A 16,960-nucleotide genomic window follows, 5' to 3' on the forward strand; every position below is an offset into this window, starting at 1 on the left:
GCTGACTTGTATGATTTAAAATTTAGCAAACATATTTGCATTAATCAGTTATTTATATAAACCCCAAATGAATGAAAAACAATGGCTTCTTGCATCTTATTGTTTAGAGCATCTCACTACATAGCATTTTAATATGCATTGATTCATAACTGTTTAAGGGCTGAATACCAGAAAGAGAACTTGGTGCCATTAGCTATTCACTAAGTGGAATGAGCTTCTGTTAAAATATTCAAGATGCAGGCATTTGCTCTTTAGTATTGCACTGTGTTAAGTAGGGAGGGAATTCTTACAGGGAAAGCTGAACTCTCTAATCAATTGATCAGTTAAAGTGCAACTTTTAATAAAGCCATTTATATAGGCATTATAAATGCAATGGTATTTTAAATGGAGAAGGTACTAAAAGCAACTTTAATGTTCTTGTGTGGGTATTATATATATATTTACACACCATCTATGTAGATGGAATGAATGGCAACACCATGCAAACTCTGTCTTTTTGAGAAAGGCATCATTGTGAGCTGTCATGTTGGTGGCATATCCACATGCAGCATGCCACTGAACTGGAGCATCCAGAATCAACAAATGGGAAGACATTCTGGCATCACTGGTGCAGGAAACCACCCAGGGCAACTTCAAAAATGACTGACAGGGACAGGAAGGTTTCAAAACAGGTGGTATGCAAAAACTGGTTACAGTATATTTATAGACTATCCCTGATGAGTTCCAGTAACAATAGTGAGCACTAATACTGCATGAAAAGAACTCCATTTACTGGGTATCCACAGAAGAGCAGCAGTACACAAGTCACAGCAATGAACAAGGTGGCTCATCTGGCTTGGGGTGTAAAGAGCACATAAACTAAACCATTGACCAGTCAGAAACAGCATTCTGGAGCAGTGAAATAAGGTTCACCTGGTTCTAGTCTGATGGCAGGATGTGGAGGCAGCCTGATGAACACTTGTTACCACAGTGTGTATCTACAATAGTTTGCAGGAGTAATAGCATGGGGTACATTGGGGTTGGTTTGGAGTGGGACCACTGGTCGTCTGTGGTTCCATGAAGGCAGCTCTGGATAACAGGCCGGTGTCACTATCAAGACAATGCCACAAAGTTGCAGCTGTTATGAAGAGATGGACATTAAATAACTACCATGAATTGGAGTGGTGATTGAGGTGCACAGCAACACATCCTCTATCTGTTGCTGAACTCAGTGCAGCTTTAAGGAAGGAATGGAGACAAATTTCACCTGTCTGCCACACATTAGAAAGCCTCCCAAAGAGGGTGAAGGAGGTGATCAAAGCCAAAGGTGGACATTCCCAATATTGGGTTCACCTGCTGATGTAAATTGCTAAAGTGTCTAGACATTCCATTGAACCTCAAAAGGCTTAAAACAATCTCAGCTCAGACAAATTATGGGGGCTGACCAGTTTACTTGTTTGTAAAATACTTTTTTCCATACACAATTAACATATAGGTATTACATAATGCTACATAGAGAAAAGATGAGCCTTGAATTCTGATTTCTAACATTAGTATTAATCATTGGAAGGCTTGTTGCAGTTCATCAGTGTGACATCAAGATGACTAAGTGGATTAGAACTAACTTCTAGCATATGGAGAATAAGAAATTAGTAAACAATACTAACATAATATTGGGTGATCTGAAACAAAATCCCTGATACTATACTCAAGCTCTGTATGGGATACTATTATCTCAAAAATATACTAGTTTCTTGTCATCCTCCAAATTAATCGTGTCAGGACTAACACTGTCATGTCTTCTAACTGCATCCGTTAGATTCTGGTCTTCATACCAGCAAATTCTACTTTGCTAAGCTTTCTTCTCCCATTCTCTTTGACCTTACATGTTTCTGAATGTCAACAATTTCAAATTCTTAATGTTTGTTTTTAATGATACTACCATCTGATGACTCCTAATGTAGAGTTGATCAAAAACCAGAGTTCATTTCTAATCCAACATGCAGATGCACAAGTTCAAAATTAACTTGAAACATCTTATACTAATTTTATAGTTTTGGCTGATTTTTCTTAATCAATTGGATCTTCATTACACCAGCTTTATTTTCATATTTAATATGCCATCTTCATCAGAAATGGTACTTAAATAGCTGAAATATCTTGTATATATAGGTTTTCCATGTTTATAGGCAGGAACTTTAATTTTAAAGTTCCTGCCTATTTTTGTGCCAAATTTATTATAGAAGTTTCTTAATTAGCAATCCTGCAGATATAGTGAATTTAAAAATATATAACATCTGCATAAATGGAGCTGAGATTGACATCTAACCTTGGCTAGTTTAATGCCATTTTCCTTCATAATGCACATTCTTGTCTGGTTTTGCATCAATCTCTTTCAGTTCTACTTGCTGTTAAAATTGAAGATTCAAACAAGTTTCTGTTTAGTACTTCTGTGGGAAGTTTTTCAGTATTAATTACACATCTAATGTATAATTGTTAATAGGCTTATGTAAAAGTTAGGTACCAGTACCCCTGATATTAGTATGACTTATGAAACTTGTCAGGTTTTAATTGCTTATTTTTTATTAAACTCTTTAATTACATAATGTGGTCTCAATACCAAAAAACTACCCCCAGAAAAAAATTTTCCAAGGGCTTCTCTTGCCCATTTTCTGAGTAGTTTTTATGGTCCATGTTTTGCTTCCATATAATAGAACGTAGTCAGATTTCTAATATTTTTGGATTAAGGGTGGCTTAAATATTCAGACCATATACTTAACAAAATTTGATTGTCATTCAATAACTATAAACTATTGTTTAATGATTTGATTTTTGTAGATTTATTTGTATATTCCAAATGTTCTTATTCTTTCAAATAATTACATATTAAAGTGTAAAGCATCCATGATATATTTATTTTTTTTACTAACTTAACTGATTGTTTCTCTTGAATTCAGTATATGTAAATAAAGTTTGGTTCATAAAAGTAGGAAAGGTTACATGACAGCTGTATGTTTTTCTTTGAAGTTCTCTTATCTTAATTCAAGAATTTGGTTTATCTCTCTCTGTTCCACCAGTTCAGCTTTTGTTTTAAATCTTCTTGTATAGACCTTGAATGTTTTAATCTTGAATCTTCTTGTATTGAGTAGCCTTATTTCACTATTGCTACAGTCAATTTTTTAATTTTAAAAATTGGTAGGTTTTCCTTTTAACTGATTTCTTTCCAACTTTTTTTAAAGAATTGCAGGAACCTTCTGTAAATTTTTGACAGCATTTTACATTAAGGTCTATTTTATCCTAGTGTTTTCTATTTTAATATTTCTGACATTGTTTGTACAGATCTTCTGGTAGGTATAGGTTTCCTGTAAAAAGATAATGAACCATTTGAAAGGGCAGGATAATGTGTCTGGTGGGTGTGGCCAAAGGGGAAAACACATCAACATAGTACAACCAAACCAGTGGCTTGAGTAGCTGTATTGATTGGCTAGTTCTATGTCGAAATTGGGGAAAAGAGAAGCCATGGCCGTTCTCATTTGTATATCTTCCCTTTTAGGCATGTGCTATAAAAGTTTGTCAAATTCCTGATATATACCCTCAAGGGGGGTGTACAGGATATGATGGTACTACATGAAAAATCTACATTATTACTAACTTCTACAATTTTCCTCCAAATCAGTCTGTTACCTGTCAAGACTCCAATATTATCAGGTCTTATATTTCTATCTTCTAAGGCACTTTTTACTGTATCAATGCACCTATATCTTGGTCTTCCTCTAGGTCTTTTTCCTGCCAACCTGGAAGAGAACACTTGTTTTGCTAATCTTTCCTCTCCCATTCTATTTAAATGACCATACCACCTAAGATTAGCTCTGCTAATGCATGCCTGGATGCTGACAATGTCAAATTCTTTCCTAATATCCTCATTTTTAATATATTGCCATTGATGCCATCTGTTTTTACCTTAATCTTTCTCAGGACTCGTATCTCTAGTCTTTGGTCAAGTGTTTTACTTCTAACCCAGCTCTCACATCCATAAGTTCAAGTTAGTTTGAACACTGTCTTGTATACGGGTTTGGGTTAATTTCTCTCTTATTCCATATAAATTTATTCAGTTGACTTCCTACCATACCAGCTTTGATTCTGTTGTCTATTTCCATATTTAATTTGCTATCGTCACTAAAAAATCATGCATAAGTAGTTTCAATGTTTTACTTCTATAGGTTCTCCATTCACAATGCAATTGATATTTTCAATGTCTTTTTAATGCTGACCTTCGTACCATATCTATTACAACAGTTATTCAATTTAGTCATGGAATCTTGCACAGTTGTAGCAGATATATTTAGAAGTATAACATAATCGGCAAAGAGCTGAGATTAACATCTCCAATTTTGATATCAGATTTAATACTACTTCATAATGTATTCCATATCGATAGTGAATAACAGAGGGATAACGTACATCCTTGCCTGTTACCAGATTTAACATTAAACCAAACCATTACAGGTTACTCTGCCTTGATGAATCATTGACTTGAGACCCATAATCCAGCTTTGAAAATCATGTTTCCCTGGTGCAAAAATTCATCTTAGTCATGCCATCTGGATGCAAAAATGTAAGTAAAAGAATGATTGCCTTGGTACAAAATGATTTGAGAGGTGAGAAGTACTTTATGAGGGAGAATCTAAAGAATCGAAATTGGCATTGATAGCCTATATATAGATTATGTAAAAGGAATGATGTAGAATTTGTGGTCTCTGATGGACTGTAATTAGAAGGGGTTAGGTGTTGGGAGAAGAGCTTTGTTCACAGAGCATGCTGAAGTGCAAATTCAGGGAAACATAAGCAATTAGGTCGGAAGCAAGTGAGTTGGTATGAATGCACCCATGAAGTGAATAAGTGGTAGAATGACCAAGTGAAGAATCTAGTCTTTCAAGCAAAAATACTGAATAGGGTAGTCAATTCAGAAAGTAAAGGTGGGTGGGGGACTAAAGGAATGCTGCAGTTTCTATATAATGTCAAGTAACAGCAACAAGGAGGAGTTTCTGGCATTGGTTAGTGCAATATTGCCAAATATTATAGGCATGATTTTTAGTGATGATAGGGATCTTTGGCTAACAGCAGATGATGTAGTTGCAGGGATTGAATGTGAAGGGTTCAGGGAAGAGATAGATGGGATGGAGAGAGGAGTGCTGATGATAGCAGACGAATTGCAACCAAAATGAATAGGAGACAGGTAGGAGGGTGACTGTTCATTTGAATCAATCTGGTGTGAGATTAAAGCCAGTAAGACATAATACACAGTTGGTTGCTGTAGGCGAGGAAGTTCCACACACGATCTGGAAAACATGCAGGTAGAGTGATTATATCTCCATAGTTGAAGTCCTCCATAAAAGACTGGAAGGCAGAAAGATCACAAGGCAGGTGTATAAATAAAATTTATACACCTGCTGATAGATAAAGCAGCATGTGATAAGTAAGAGAAGACATTGTTTAATTGGAAGCATTGTTGTCACCTTGGTTATATCCATAACCAAGGTGACAACAATGCTTCCAATTTGTGAAAATAACCATGCAGTCTTGACTTGGGAGATTTGTAAAACTTGAATATTCTATCAAGAATGGGGTATTTATGGAACTATAAGGTAGGTAATTATTACATGCTTAAGATCAAATCTGTCCCATGGCATAAAACAGTGCTCAGTTGTGTATGGGATATAGTTAAGGGTCATCTGGAGGAAGCAGTATTAAATTGTATACCTAGGGTAAGGAGGATTAATCAGGTAGGAGTTAGATGGATGAGTAATATCATTAAGCAGTGCTGCAGAAGAAAATGCTGTGGAGAGTATATATATAAAGAGAAAGGTGACAGCATGGCAAGGAAGGCAGAATCCGATTATGAGAAGAATCCTAGCTGAGCAGGCCAAAGGAAATCCCAAAATTATTTTGTGGCAAGTAAAAGGAAGAATGACTATGGAAGATTAACCACCTTACCGGCCATTATGGATCAAATACACATCCTCATAAGCTATATCCATCACATATTTCAACGTAATATCAATGGTATTACAATTTTTTAATATGCACTTTGCATCCCTGATAACCTTGACATCTTGTCCAGTAGCATGGTTAACCTTGAATGATGGTCATAAGGAGACAAGTAGATAAAATAGTTGTTACTGACTGACCACTTTGCAAGAGTATATCATCCTAGTGAGGTTACTGCTTTAGTATATGTGACATACTAATGTGGAAACAGGTAGATGAATTGGAAGTTCTTAGGATATTGCTGAATCTCAATGTAAATACAGCTTTGACATGCAGCTGATTAAGCATAATTATTGTATTCAAATGGAAACATTGGGTCAAGAAAAACAGCAATGCTCTGAACATTAAGTAATGTCAACATTCATGCTAACAGTTTGCATAATCTTTCACATGTATATCAATCAGATGAAGAGCACTTTGATATAATATTGTAAAATATTACATCTAATCTCTAGGAATAAACTTCAGTTCTCCTAAGTGGCTTGAAACTATTTTCATCAAATAGAGCAGCTTTTTGATATACTTCAAATTTTCAATGTGAAAATGCACCAGCAGCTATTAATATAGACTGATACACAATCCAATTGCTGCGTATGTGCTCTATTGTACAGCAAGAAAGATTGACCTGCCTCCCATTTTTTTTTTAGCAGCATTTCTCTAATTGCAGGGTGTGACCCATTATTTTATAATGAAATAAAATATATCAAAAATAAGGGTGGGTATAGCTTTAAAACACATTTTTATTATATGTAGTAAGAGCATGTATTATTTCTGTAGCTATATGTGAAACTTGTTTAGTGTGTTTTTATATATACACACAGTGTTTGTGTAACAGGTCATGCATATATATGTAAAATGTATTTCTGATTGGGTTGCAGTCAAAGTTGGAAAAATATGTAAAGTACAAAAAAATATTCCATGCTCTCTTGCACATTTCTCTTAATTGAATATAAAGAATGTAAGCTTCCTCTCATTTTTGATAAATTTGTATCATCTTCAATTCTGGCCTGGTGAAGAGCATTTGCAGCAGAAGTAGACACTTTTCTGTTGAAAGCAGGATAATGTATATTGTGAAGTCATGACAATATAGAGCATCAGAGAAAGTTGCTGTGACTGAGTTTAGTTAGACATTAATAAAATGTTATCAGATAATCACTTAACATTTTAAAATCTGATACAACATTCTATGCATCTTTTCACATATGCTGTACTAAAAAAAAGTTATGGCATATCCCTTAATGAAGCAGAACATATTAACCCATTTAATTGATAGTGGACAAGAAATAATTTTCTATACATATATAATATACTGCAATTTTAGATGCTCAAACTTGCCAAGTTTCGTGAAATTTCAAATTACACTTCACTAAAAGTCAGTAATTACAGAATGGCATTTAATTACTTGAAACTATTGCTTAATCTTTATTTTCTGAAGGACTTTTCCACTTAGATTTTGTAAAAAGCAATTATTTTTCTGGCTTGCTGCTGTTTCTCAAAGAAAATTAGCACTATTCTGTAGACAGACTTATACAATACTATAAAACCATTTTGTATTATTTACAGTATAAACAAAAGTTAAAAATGGGCAATATGTTGGTTTCCATAAATTAAGGAACAAAAAATTCACGATAACTGAGAAAGGAAGGAAAATATGAGTCATATGTTATGTAAAAAAGCGACTTGATGTTTGGGATCTGATGTTTGGAGTGGTTTACTATTTTATGTCAGCAAAATTCTTGGATATGGTTGCAAGACATTTAACTGAGGAATTCAGGTGGTGAGCCACCATAAGATTAGAGGACAGCCAAAGTCATGGAGAGGAAACTAGATGGTTGTGAGTTATTCTGTTGCTCAATGAACCAATTTCAGCAGCACAAACAGCATCCTCAATAGTGAAAGAAGGCCATGACTACATCTGCAGTGGGCAATCAATATATCTGTTCACTGCAATGGTATTCCAAATCTGATCTTATGTCTGCTGCAGGAAAACTTTAGTTTCTGCTGTGTGCAGATGGTTTCATGAAAGTAGCCAGTATGCTACATGACCATTAGTTTGCATGTCCCTACACTACAGGAGTAAATGTTTGAAATAGGGCAGGCTCCACATCAACTGGACCCAAGACCAAGAGAGAGATTGGTATTATTTATAGAGGAGTCCCTGAGATGAACTGCTTTGTGATGCTATGCGTGCCCTGATCCAGAGAGAACTAGGACCATGTTATCACTCCTCTAATTTGATATCTGTGAAAGGGACTTATGCTGCAGGTTGTTAGAAGTTTTAGTAGCGGCAACTTGTTGGATGGACATGCTGACTGGTATGTGGAACCATTAACACTGCAACTTAGATTAGGTCCTATAATGCTATATTCGTATGTAGGTGCAATATGGGATCTATATTCTACAAGATGATAATACTTGTCCTCATGAAGTGAAGCTCATGGGCCAATATCTTCAAGAAAAGACTATTGTATGGACTGGCTTGCTAGGTCTCCTCCATTTAATTCCAGACATGCTCAATAGGATTAAGGGGAGAAGACCTAGCTAGCCAGTCCATATGTACAACAGTCTCTTCTTGAAGATATTGGGGGACTTAGATATTATAACCTTGAGGGACTTAAAGACATTACCAACTAAGCTCTTAGACACCATTATAAACAATATGAAATGTTGTTTATGTTTATAATGGTGTCTACATAACTGCATAAAAATTCATTTAGTTTTTGAGTTGTTTAATTTATGGAAACTAGTGTATGCAATTAAGGGGTGGTTTATTTTCTATGTATAGTACGTCTGTTGCTCATCCATTTACTGAAAAAGGTAAATATGAATTAACAGATATAAGCAATGCATGCCGATATTATAGATAACTGGATGCCAGGTGCTATATCTATTGAAAATCAGCAGAAAAAATGGTCCTCAGTACTGTGTAAAACTGGCCTGCAAATTTGTTCCTTTACACATGATTAAGAGGAAGACTATATATAAAACTTGATCTCCATCTTAGATGGAGATCAGGTTTCTATTTTTTTTTTTTCTTTTCAGCAAATGGAAAAGAGATATCACAACCAAGTAACCTTGGTCAGGCAGTTAATTATATTTACTGTACAATACATTCATTTTTATACATCCTGCTAATTTGATTTAAAAAGACTGATGTTAATCCCTTATTTGTAATACAGAGTGATTATAAAGTTGTGCAACCAAAAGTTTGAAATTCTACCAGTTGTTTCCAAATCGCTATAATCATTCTTTATGCCACCATCATATTATTATAAACTATCAGATGCCTAGTTCACCGTGGAAGTAAATGTCTTTTTCGCAGCTACAATGAGTTTTCATTTCAGAAAGTCATTTCACTGATTGTTTTTACACATGCAGTGGATATCACAGAAATATCCAGGTACAGCAGTCCCTCAGAAGTTGCGATTAGAGTAGCATTTTTTTTTTATTGGGAAACTGGATCTGTTGTAAATAGGAATTACTCTGGAAAGCTCTCCATTTTTGTCCCCAACAAAAAGCTGCAGGAAACTTGCCATGCAATCATCCAATTCATACAATAGTGCTCAAAACTTAAATTATTACATCTTCATCCATATCATATGTACTCAGCCATGAACTGAAGGACCCAGGATAAAGCTTAACCATCTTCTGCAGATGGTTAAGCTCATTCATTGAAGAACACTGTCTTCAACGAATTACTCTGGATTTAGAGAAAGATGCTGGAAGTTTTTTCCCACTTGGTTAGACTATAATAATAAACTTTACCACGAGTTGCTTCAGCCCTAAAGACACTTCAGGTGCAAACTTTGTTTGCTTACACTTGGATAAAGGATTAAACTAAATTTATTATATTATAGTCTAACCAAGTGGAAATAAAACTTCCAATATCTTTCTCTAAATCCAGACTAATTTAATAATGTGAGACACCTTTTGGCAACTCGTATAGGCAAATGACTTCTCCATTACTTCCACCTTACTATCACGATCTGGCTCCCACTGATGAGACCTCAATAAAGGTTGAAACCGATCTGGATAGTGGCCTTTCCCTGAATGCATAGCATTATACATGTCACAAGGAGATGTGCTTTGCATAATGAGAAATACTAAGACAAGTGATGAGAGCTTGGTCCACCTTTACCACGAGTTGCCTCAGTCCTGAAGATACTTCAGGTGCAAACTTTATTTGCTTACACTTGGATAAAGGATTAAACTAAAATTATAGTTTAACCAAGTAGGAAAAAACTTCCAATAGTCAGAGCTACAGGAATTTCAGAATCAACTTCAAGAACAATAAGAAATCAAGCAGAGAAAATAAAAGAAAGTTGTAAAAGTGCAACGAGAATTTCAACAACTAAGATAACACAGATAAGGGCACCAATTATGGAGAAATTGGAAAGGATGTTGGCCCAATGGATTGAACATGCAAATCAACGTACTGTTCCGTTATCCACCTTGATTATCCAGGCTAAAGCGAAAAGTTTGATTTGAATGCTATATATATATAGATCCTGATCCTAAAGTGCAATCTTCTGCTGCAAGTGCTGGGTGGTTTGAACATTTCAAGGTGCAACATGGATTCCATAATCTCAAGCTGACTGGCAAGGCTGGGGGAGCTAATGTTGCTGCTGTTACCTCAGCACGTGTTCAATCTTGACAAAACGTGTGTGTTTTGTTTATAAATTTAAATAATTCATTAAAATTTCTTTTGCTCACAGTTGTGAAGTTTTAATTTTTTTTTTTATCCTTCTGAACTCCCTATCTCACCCATGCTAAATTCAGCTCACTTTACATGATTATTTCATAGAACCAATTAATTGCGTAAAGCGAGGGACACCTGTAATCTGAACGCTCTCATTTTAAAGAAATTAATTGTGCAAGAAAATAAGTACAAAAATTAAACTCCACCTTCATATGTGCTCCTCTGTTCATTAATTTGCTTGAGCATGGACTTGACCAATGTAAAACACATTTTCTTATATTTCTGCATCTCAAAACCATACTTTTATAATGGATTGCATTAAGTTATCCTTTGCATCACAATTTAATTTTCCAAGTGTCTTTTTCACTATGGCCCACAAATTTTCTATTGGGTTAATAATTTCAGGAGAATTACAAGGCCACTAAAGCAATTGGATAGTGTGAATTTTGAAAAACTTTTTTACGTTTTTTGAAGCGTGGCATAGAATAAGATCCTGTCGACAGGCACAAGTGATCTAGACTGTCACATGTAAAACAACCCTAGAACATTTCTTAGATGAGTTTTTAGGACTTATTGAAGGTGAGCAGGAGAAGTCTTCTCAGCTGCTGATATGCAAACATAGGGTACTCACTCTCCTTGGACAAAGATATGGTTCTCATCTGAGAATATGACCTTCTTCCACTTCTGAACAGTCCAGTCATTGTATACGTTGCCCACTGGACCTCTTTTTCTGCACAGCCTTCAGCAGCAGTTGTTTCATTTTTTGGTTCTGTGGGCAGTCCTCCCTGCTTCCAACAATCTTTGACAGACTGCCATGTCAGAAACATTAATCTCACTAGGTGCCAAGTCTCTAAGTATACATCAGACAATCTTGGATTTATTTTGCTTTTCCTAACTAGTAAATGATCTTAAGTGTAGTTTTGCTTTTTTTGCCAACATTTTCTTTTTGTCTCAGGAGAAATGGTACCTGTCCCCCTAAATCTCTTTAAAATTGCATTAACAGTACCCAAACCAACACCACACTCATTGGCAATTTGTCTTTGCCAATGAGTGTATGTACTCTTTCTCAGTGCATATCAATGAATGCTTTCTTGGAGATGTATCCATTTTATGGCTACACAAAATGAATAAAACACTACAAATGTTACCTTGTTTGCACTATTAAAAATGCAGAATACTATTAGTGAATATTGCAGAGACAAAACATGTAGTACTCAACCAAAATAGTGAACTAAAACAAAACAAAACCAAAAACTTGACGAAAATTTGATTTGTTCACTACTGTAGATGATATATTCTCTATTTGGTCTCACAGTCCAGACACATTACTCCTTCCTTTGTCACCTCAATAGTCAACATCCAAGAATCCAGTTTACAATGGAAAAGGAAAATAATTTACCCTTCCTAGACACACCTTCCAAATGGCAACCTCTCCTTCACTGTATATATAGAAAACCCACACACATAGGCAGATGCATTCACAAACTTTTTCTGCCACTATCCCTCCCAACAGAACTCAGCCATATACACACCTTCCAGAATTAAAAAAATGCCATCCCCTACATTCTGGGGTATATTAGAAAAAACATTCAAGTCTTTAAAAAAAAGTATCTCTACAGAGCTTTTATTCTCCCCTGGAAACTCTAAAGACTTCTTTCACACCCAAGAGCATAATGAATTAAATTTGGAGGCACAGCCCAACATACACTGGTCTGGATGCACAGTTGATGGTGGTGTGTGCATCCAGTATAATTAGTCTGCTGTTTTAGTTGCTCTGTTTTCCCATACATGGAGATTTCAAGTGCCTTAATTTTGTGAGTATTTTTTTTTTTTGCTTACTTGTATCTTGGTTGCAGCTGAGTAGACAGAACACAGAGATCACAGAAAACAACAGTTAGTTTGTAATTCAAAAAAATGGGTATATGGGTATACATAAATATTCAATAAAAAATTAATGGTGAATACTTTCCCAAAACTGAAATCAGCATGCACTCAAAATGGTTGAGGTTTGGATGTCAGAGATCTTTTATTATGTTACAAGAGACCTCCAGGAAGTCAGGGACTCATCAAGAGAGGCCAATCAGTCACACCATGTGTTACCTTCTTTTGAATCCAGTCACGCATGGCTCTATAAAAGAAAAGTCTAGCTCCATCCCTTTTGTGACTGCATTCATTAACTTCCATAGATGCTATCTCACCCTCTCACCACTCCCTCAAAAATGAAAACTTTCCACTACTGGTATCCTGTATGACCTTTTCAGAGGTTTATAGTTCTCTATTACATCACCTCTCTCCTGTTTACTAGCATCTGGAGTTCACAATTCACAAAATTCTTAATCTCTCATCGTCAACACGCATTTGCGCCCCCCCCCCCCTCTATTGTATCTGCATCACCATGGAAACCAAAAGACCACATCTGCACACAATAGTCCAGACAAGGTCATAATCAAAGCCTTGTAAAAAATGACTTTCTTATCCTTCTTAGTCAATGTTTATTTCAACATTGCAATTATCCTCTGAGTTGTATTTGCAATTTTTGCTATATCTGGCCCCTGAATTTCAGCTTCCTGTCTATCTAAAACTCCAAGATCTTCAGCCAGGTCAGTTTCTTCTAGCATAATTTCTATAATATAATATAATATGCCACTGGATATCTCATTACATCAAAGTGCATAACTTCACATTTACTAACATCGGACTGATAGTCATTTTTACATGTCCACAATTCCAATTTATTCCTCAAGTACTGCATTTCAGTTTCATATCTATATATATAACATTATCACTGCCATATAAAACCCCCTAACTCTTCTTCATTAAATATTTTTTGTGCTCTAAATCTAATCCAAATCTTTGTAACCAATTGGCACGTTTGTTCTGATTGGAAGTAATATATTGGAAAATATATTACTCGAATTGCAGGAATTTGCTGCACTTTACCTTGCCAGAATCTCATTAATGAAGCATCTTCATTCTGTTAATAACCCCTAATAAAGCAGTACTAACCTCAAAGGACCTAGATGGTAGGTCCACCAACAACAAATGTTCAACGTATTCATCTTCATCAGGAATATAGAGGTCGTTGGCTTGCTCTAAACCACACATGCCAAAGAAACCAGTTATCCAGACTTCTGGACATTGCTGTGATAAAGAACAAAGCAGAAAGAACTGAACTGTGTGCAACAGATGACACAGTTGATCACAACCCATGATAATCCAGGTGGCCTTCAAAAATAGCACCACACTATACATATACTTTATCCTAGCAAGATGGTAGGATAAAGACCCAGAAGAAGATCAATATCTGAGTAGATTGATGCACTGAAACCATGTTAGATGACAGACTGATTTGGAAGGAAATTATCAATAGTTAGTTATAATGTAAACTTTTTTAAATGTGGGACATCATAGTATCCTGTATACTTCTTGAGAGTACATATCAGGAATCTGATTATGATGATTGAGTAATATAAATGCTATTCCTAGACAGAGAGAATAGTAACTATTAATTTAACCTTTCTGAAAAGAAGTCAAAAATCATCAAGCTGAACTATGTGCAGTGGCACAAAGGGACAAAATATTCACAATTATATGAGTGCAAGAACTCCACACTAGGACTGAAATTTAATAAAATTTGGCCACAGGATGTTCATGTGGCCAAATATGATGCATTTTCAAATCAATGCATTTTTTATGAGCAAAAGAGTTCAAATCAATATTAATTCCATAGCAGCTGGGCAGAATTTAATGAAAATTGATATTCAGGATCTGTATTCAAATAACCCAGTTTCAATGTTTCAACATCAGCAGTGCTACTTTTTTTTTTTTTTTTTTTTTTTTGTTGGTTTTTCCAGGAAGAGCATGGCAGAGATAAAACACCCAAGGAAGAAAAAATATACTAAAAATCCTAGAAAGCATACTAATATTAACTTCCTTTCTGTTACATATTACAGAGTTATAATTCTGGAAAATTTAAAATATATAAATTTAAAGGAATTGTAAACAGCTTACAAAACTTCATATGCATGTGTATAAAATTCTATCCAGTTATTCCTCCTGCAAGATTCCCTGACTAAAGTGAATAACTGTTGTAATAGATAATAGATATGGTATGGTATGAAGGTCAGCATTAAAAAGACAATGAAAATAGGCCGAAACATTGAAAATATCAACTGCATTGTGAATGAAGAACCTATAGAAAAAAATAAAACATTACTTAGGCACGATTTTTAGTGAAGATGGTAAATTAAATATGGAAATACACAGCAGAATCAACAAAGCTGGTATGGTAGGAAGTCAAATGAATAAATTTATATGGTATAAGAGAGAAATAAGCCAAAACAATAAATTAGCTGTATACAAGACAGTATTCAAGCCAATTTTAACTTATTGATCTGAGAGTTGGGTCCGAAGTAAAACATTTGACCAAAGACTGGAGACCGCAGATATGAGTCCTGAGAAAGATTAGGGGCATGAATAGATGGCATCAATGGCAACATCATATTAAAAACAAGTATATTAGGAAAGAACTTAACATTGTCAGCATCCAGGAATGTGTTAGCAGAGCTAATCTCAGGTGATATGGTCATTTAAACAGAATGGGAGAGGAAAGATTAGCAAAACAAGTGTTCTCTGCAAGGTTGACAGGAAAAAAGACCCAGAGGAATACCAAGATATAGGTAGATTGATACAGTAAAAAATGCTTTAGAAGATAGAAATATCAGATCTGATAATGCTGGAGTCTTGACAGGTAACAGGCTGATTTGGAGGAAAATTGTAGATAGGAAGTTAGTAATGTGTAATTTTTCATGTAGTACTATCATATCCTACACCCTGTGAGGGTATATATCAGGAATTTGGTGATGATGTTATGCCTCTTTGTAAGATGATGATATAGTGACACATTGTAGTGTGAATAATATATGTATTTTTCGTGAAGAATTATGGTTAATCATGCTTTAAAGAAATTTCCACATGTGCAATTTTAAGAAATATTTTTAATAATAACTGTCAAATTTAAACCATATATTGTTGTCACATAGTTTGAATTTAACAGTATTAATATTTATACAAAAAAGTTCCAGGATTTATACTAATTATTTGAATATACATATTATACAAGTCACACGGATGGTTTTTTTTAGATGAATTGCTAAGCAGAATACTGCTGAAATCTTAAAAAAAGTTGCTTAAAATATAAAATAGAGCAAGCATTATTGTTGTTTCAGTCTAGTAATCTTGAATACCATATCTTTAATTATAATCAGTATTTCTCACTTTGCTCAATGTTTTATAAGTTTTCAATATAAAAATACATTTCCCTGTTAAATTAAAAGTATAAGACAATTTTTATATTGTCACAGATATTTTAACATTATAAATAAAAATAAACTTAGAGTTAAAATGTATAGGAAAATAAAGAAACAAAGGCCATATTGTCTATAAATATATAATTTCTAATGTTCTGTTTTAAATTCATATCAAAGTGCACAGTTCTGATATTATTTTTTAGTTTCAATCCGCAGAATGACTTTCTCACACAATGAGAGGTGAACACATTTCAAATCTGAAACATTTTAACATAGACTTTTCCTTGAATTTCAACATATGATTTGAAATGTAGATGAAGCAGTCTTTAAAGGTCCCATCCTCAAAGAGGTTACTTTATATGACAAATGAAAATTGAATCATTATTTCTATCTATGCCACAAACACTACAAATATAATAAAGAACACTATAAGAACAGCAAATACTTTTATCATTAGCCATCTGTTTGATGTTACAGACTGAAAGTACTTCAATATCTCAGAATGAGCTGCTTCTACATTCAGTTGAGTATCTTCTACATTTGCATCAATTCTGTAATGCAAAATATTACTAATTAAAGCTCAGTGTTAAGAGAAGTTAACAACTGCATTTAAGATTAAGTTAACCCTTAACTGAATGCACACATATGAAGAAGCAATTATTCAGATAGTCTACCTGAATAATTGCTTCAGATGCCCTACATTTCATTTTGTTTTTTAATAATTTAAATTAATAAAATATTGAAGATTGAAATCTGTGTACTTGACATGAAAAGTAAAAGTATGTATTTAATTTTTTTGGAATTTTTTTAAGTATGGGTGAAACAGATTTGTGAGATGATCTGTTTTAGACCATATTAGTTAACTGCAATTTTGCCATTTGGAAAACAAATTTTTATGCTAAAATCACTAAAGATGTAGTTATAT

General features: G+C 34.4%; 1 protein-coding gene across 1 annotated transcript in view; it reads right to left on the reverse strand.

Moving 5' to 3' along the window:
• Positions 1-15,703: 15,703 nt before the first annotated feature.
• Positions 15,704-16,960, reverse strand: part of Syx5 (syntaxin 5) — a 202,696-nt gene continuing 201,439 nt past the window's right edge. Inside the window, exon 10 of the mRNA XM_090398913.1 lies at positions 15,704-16,586. Coding sequence (XP_090255039.1) covers positions 16,427-16,586 — 160 coding nt within the window. The 3' untranslated portion in view covers positions 15,704-16,426. The remainder of the gene's footprint in view (positions 16,587-16,960) is intronic.

Source organism: Typopeltis vanoorti, chromosome 10 (genome assembly GCF_054136105.1).
Source record: "Typopeltis vanoorti isolate ZY-2024b chromosome 10, IOZ_Tvanoo_1.0, whole genome shotgun sequence".
Taxonomy (NCBI): domain Eukaryota; kingdom Metazoa; phylum Arthropoda; class Arachnida; order Uropygi; family Thelyphonidae; genus Typopeltis; species Typopeltis vanoorti.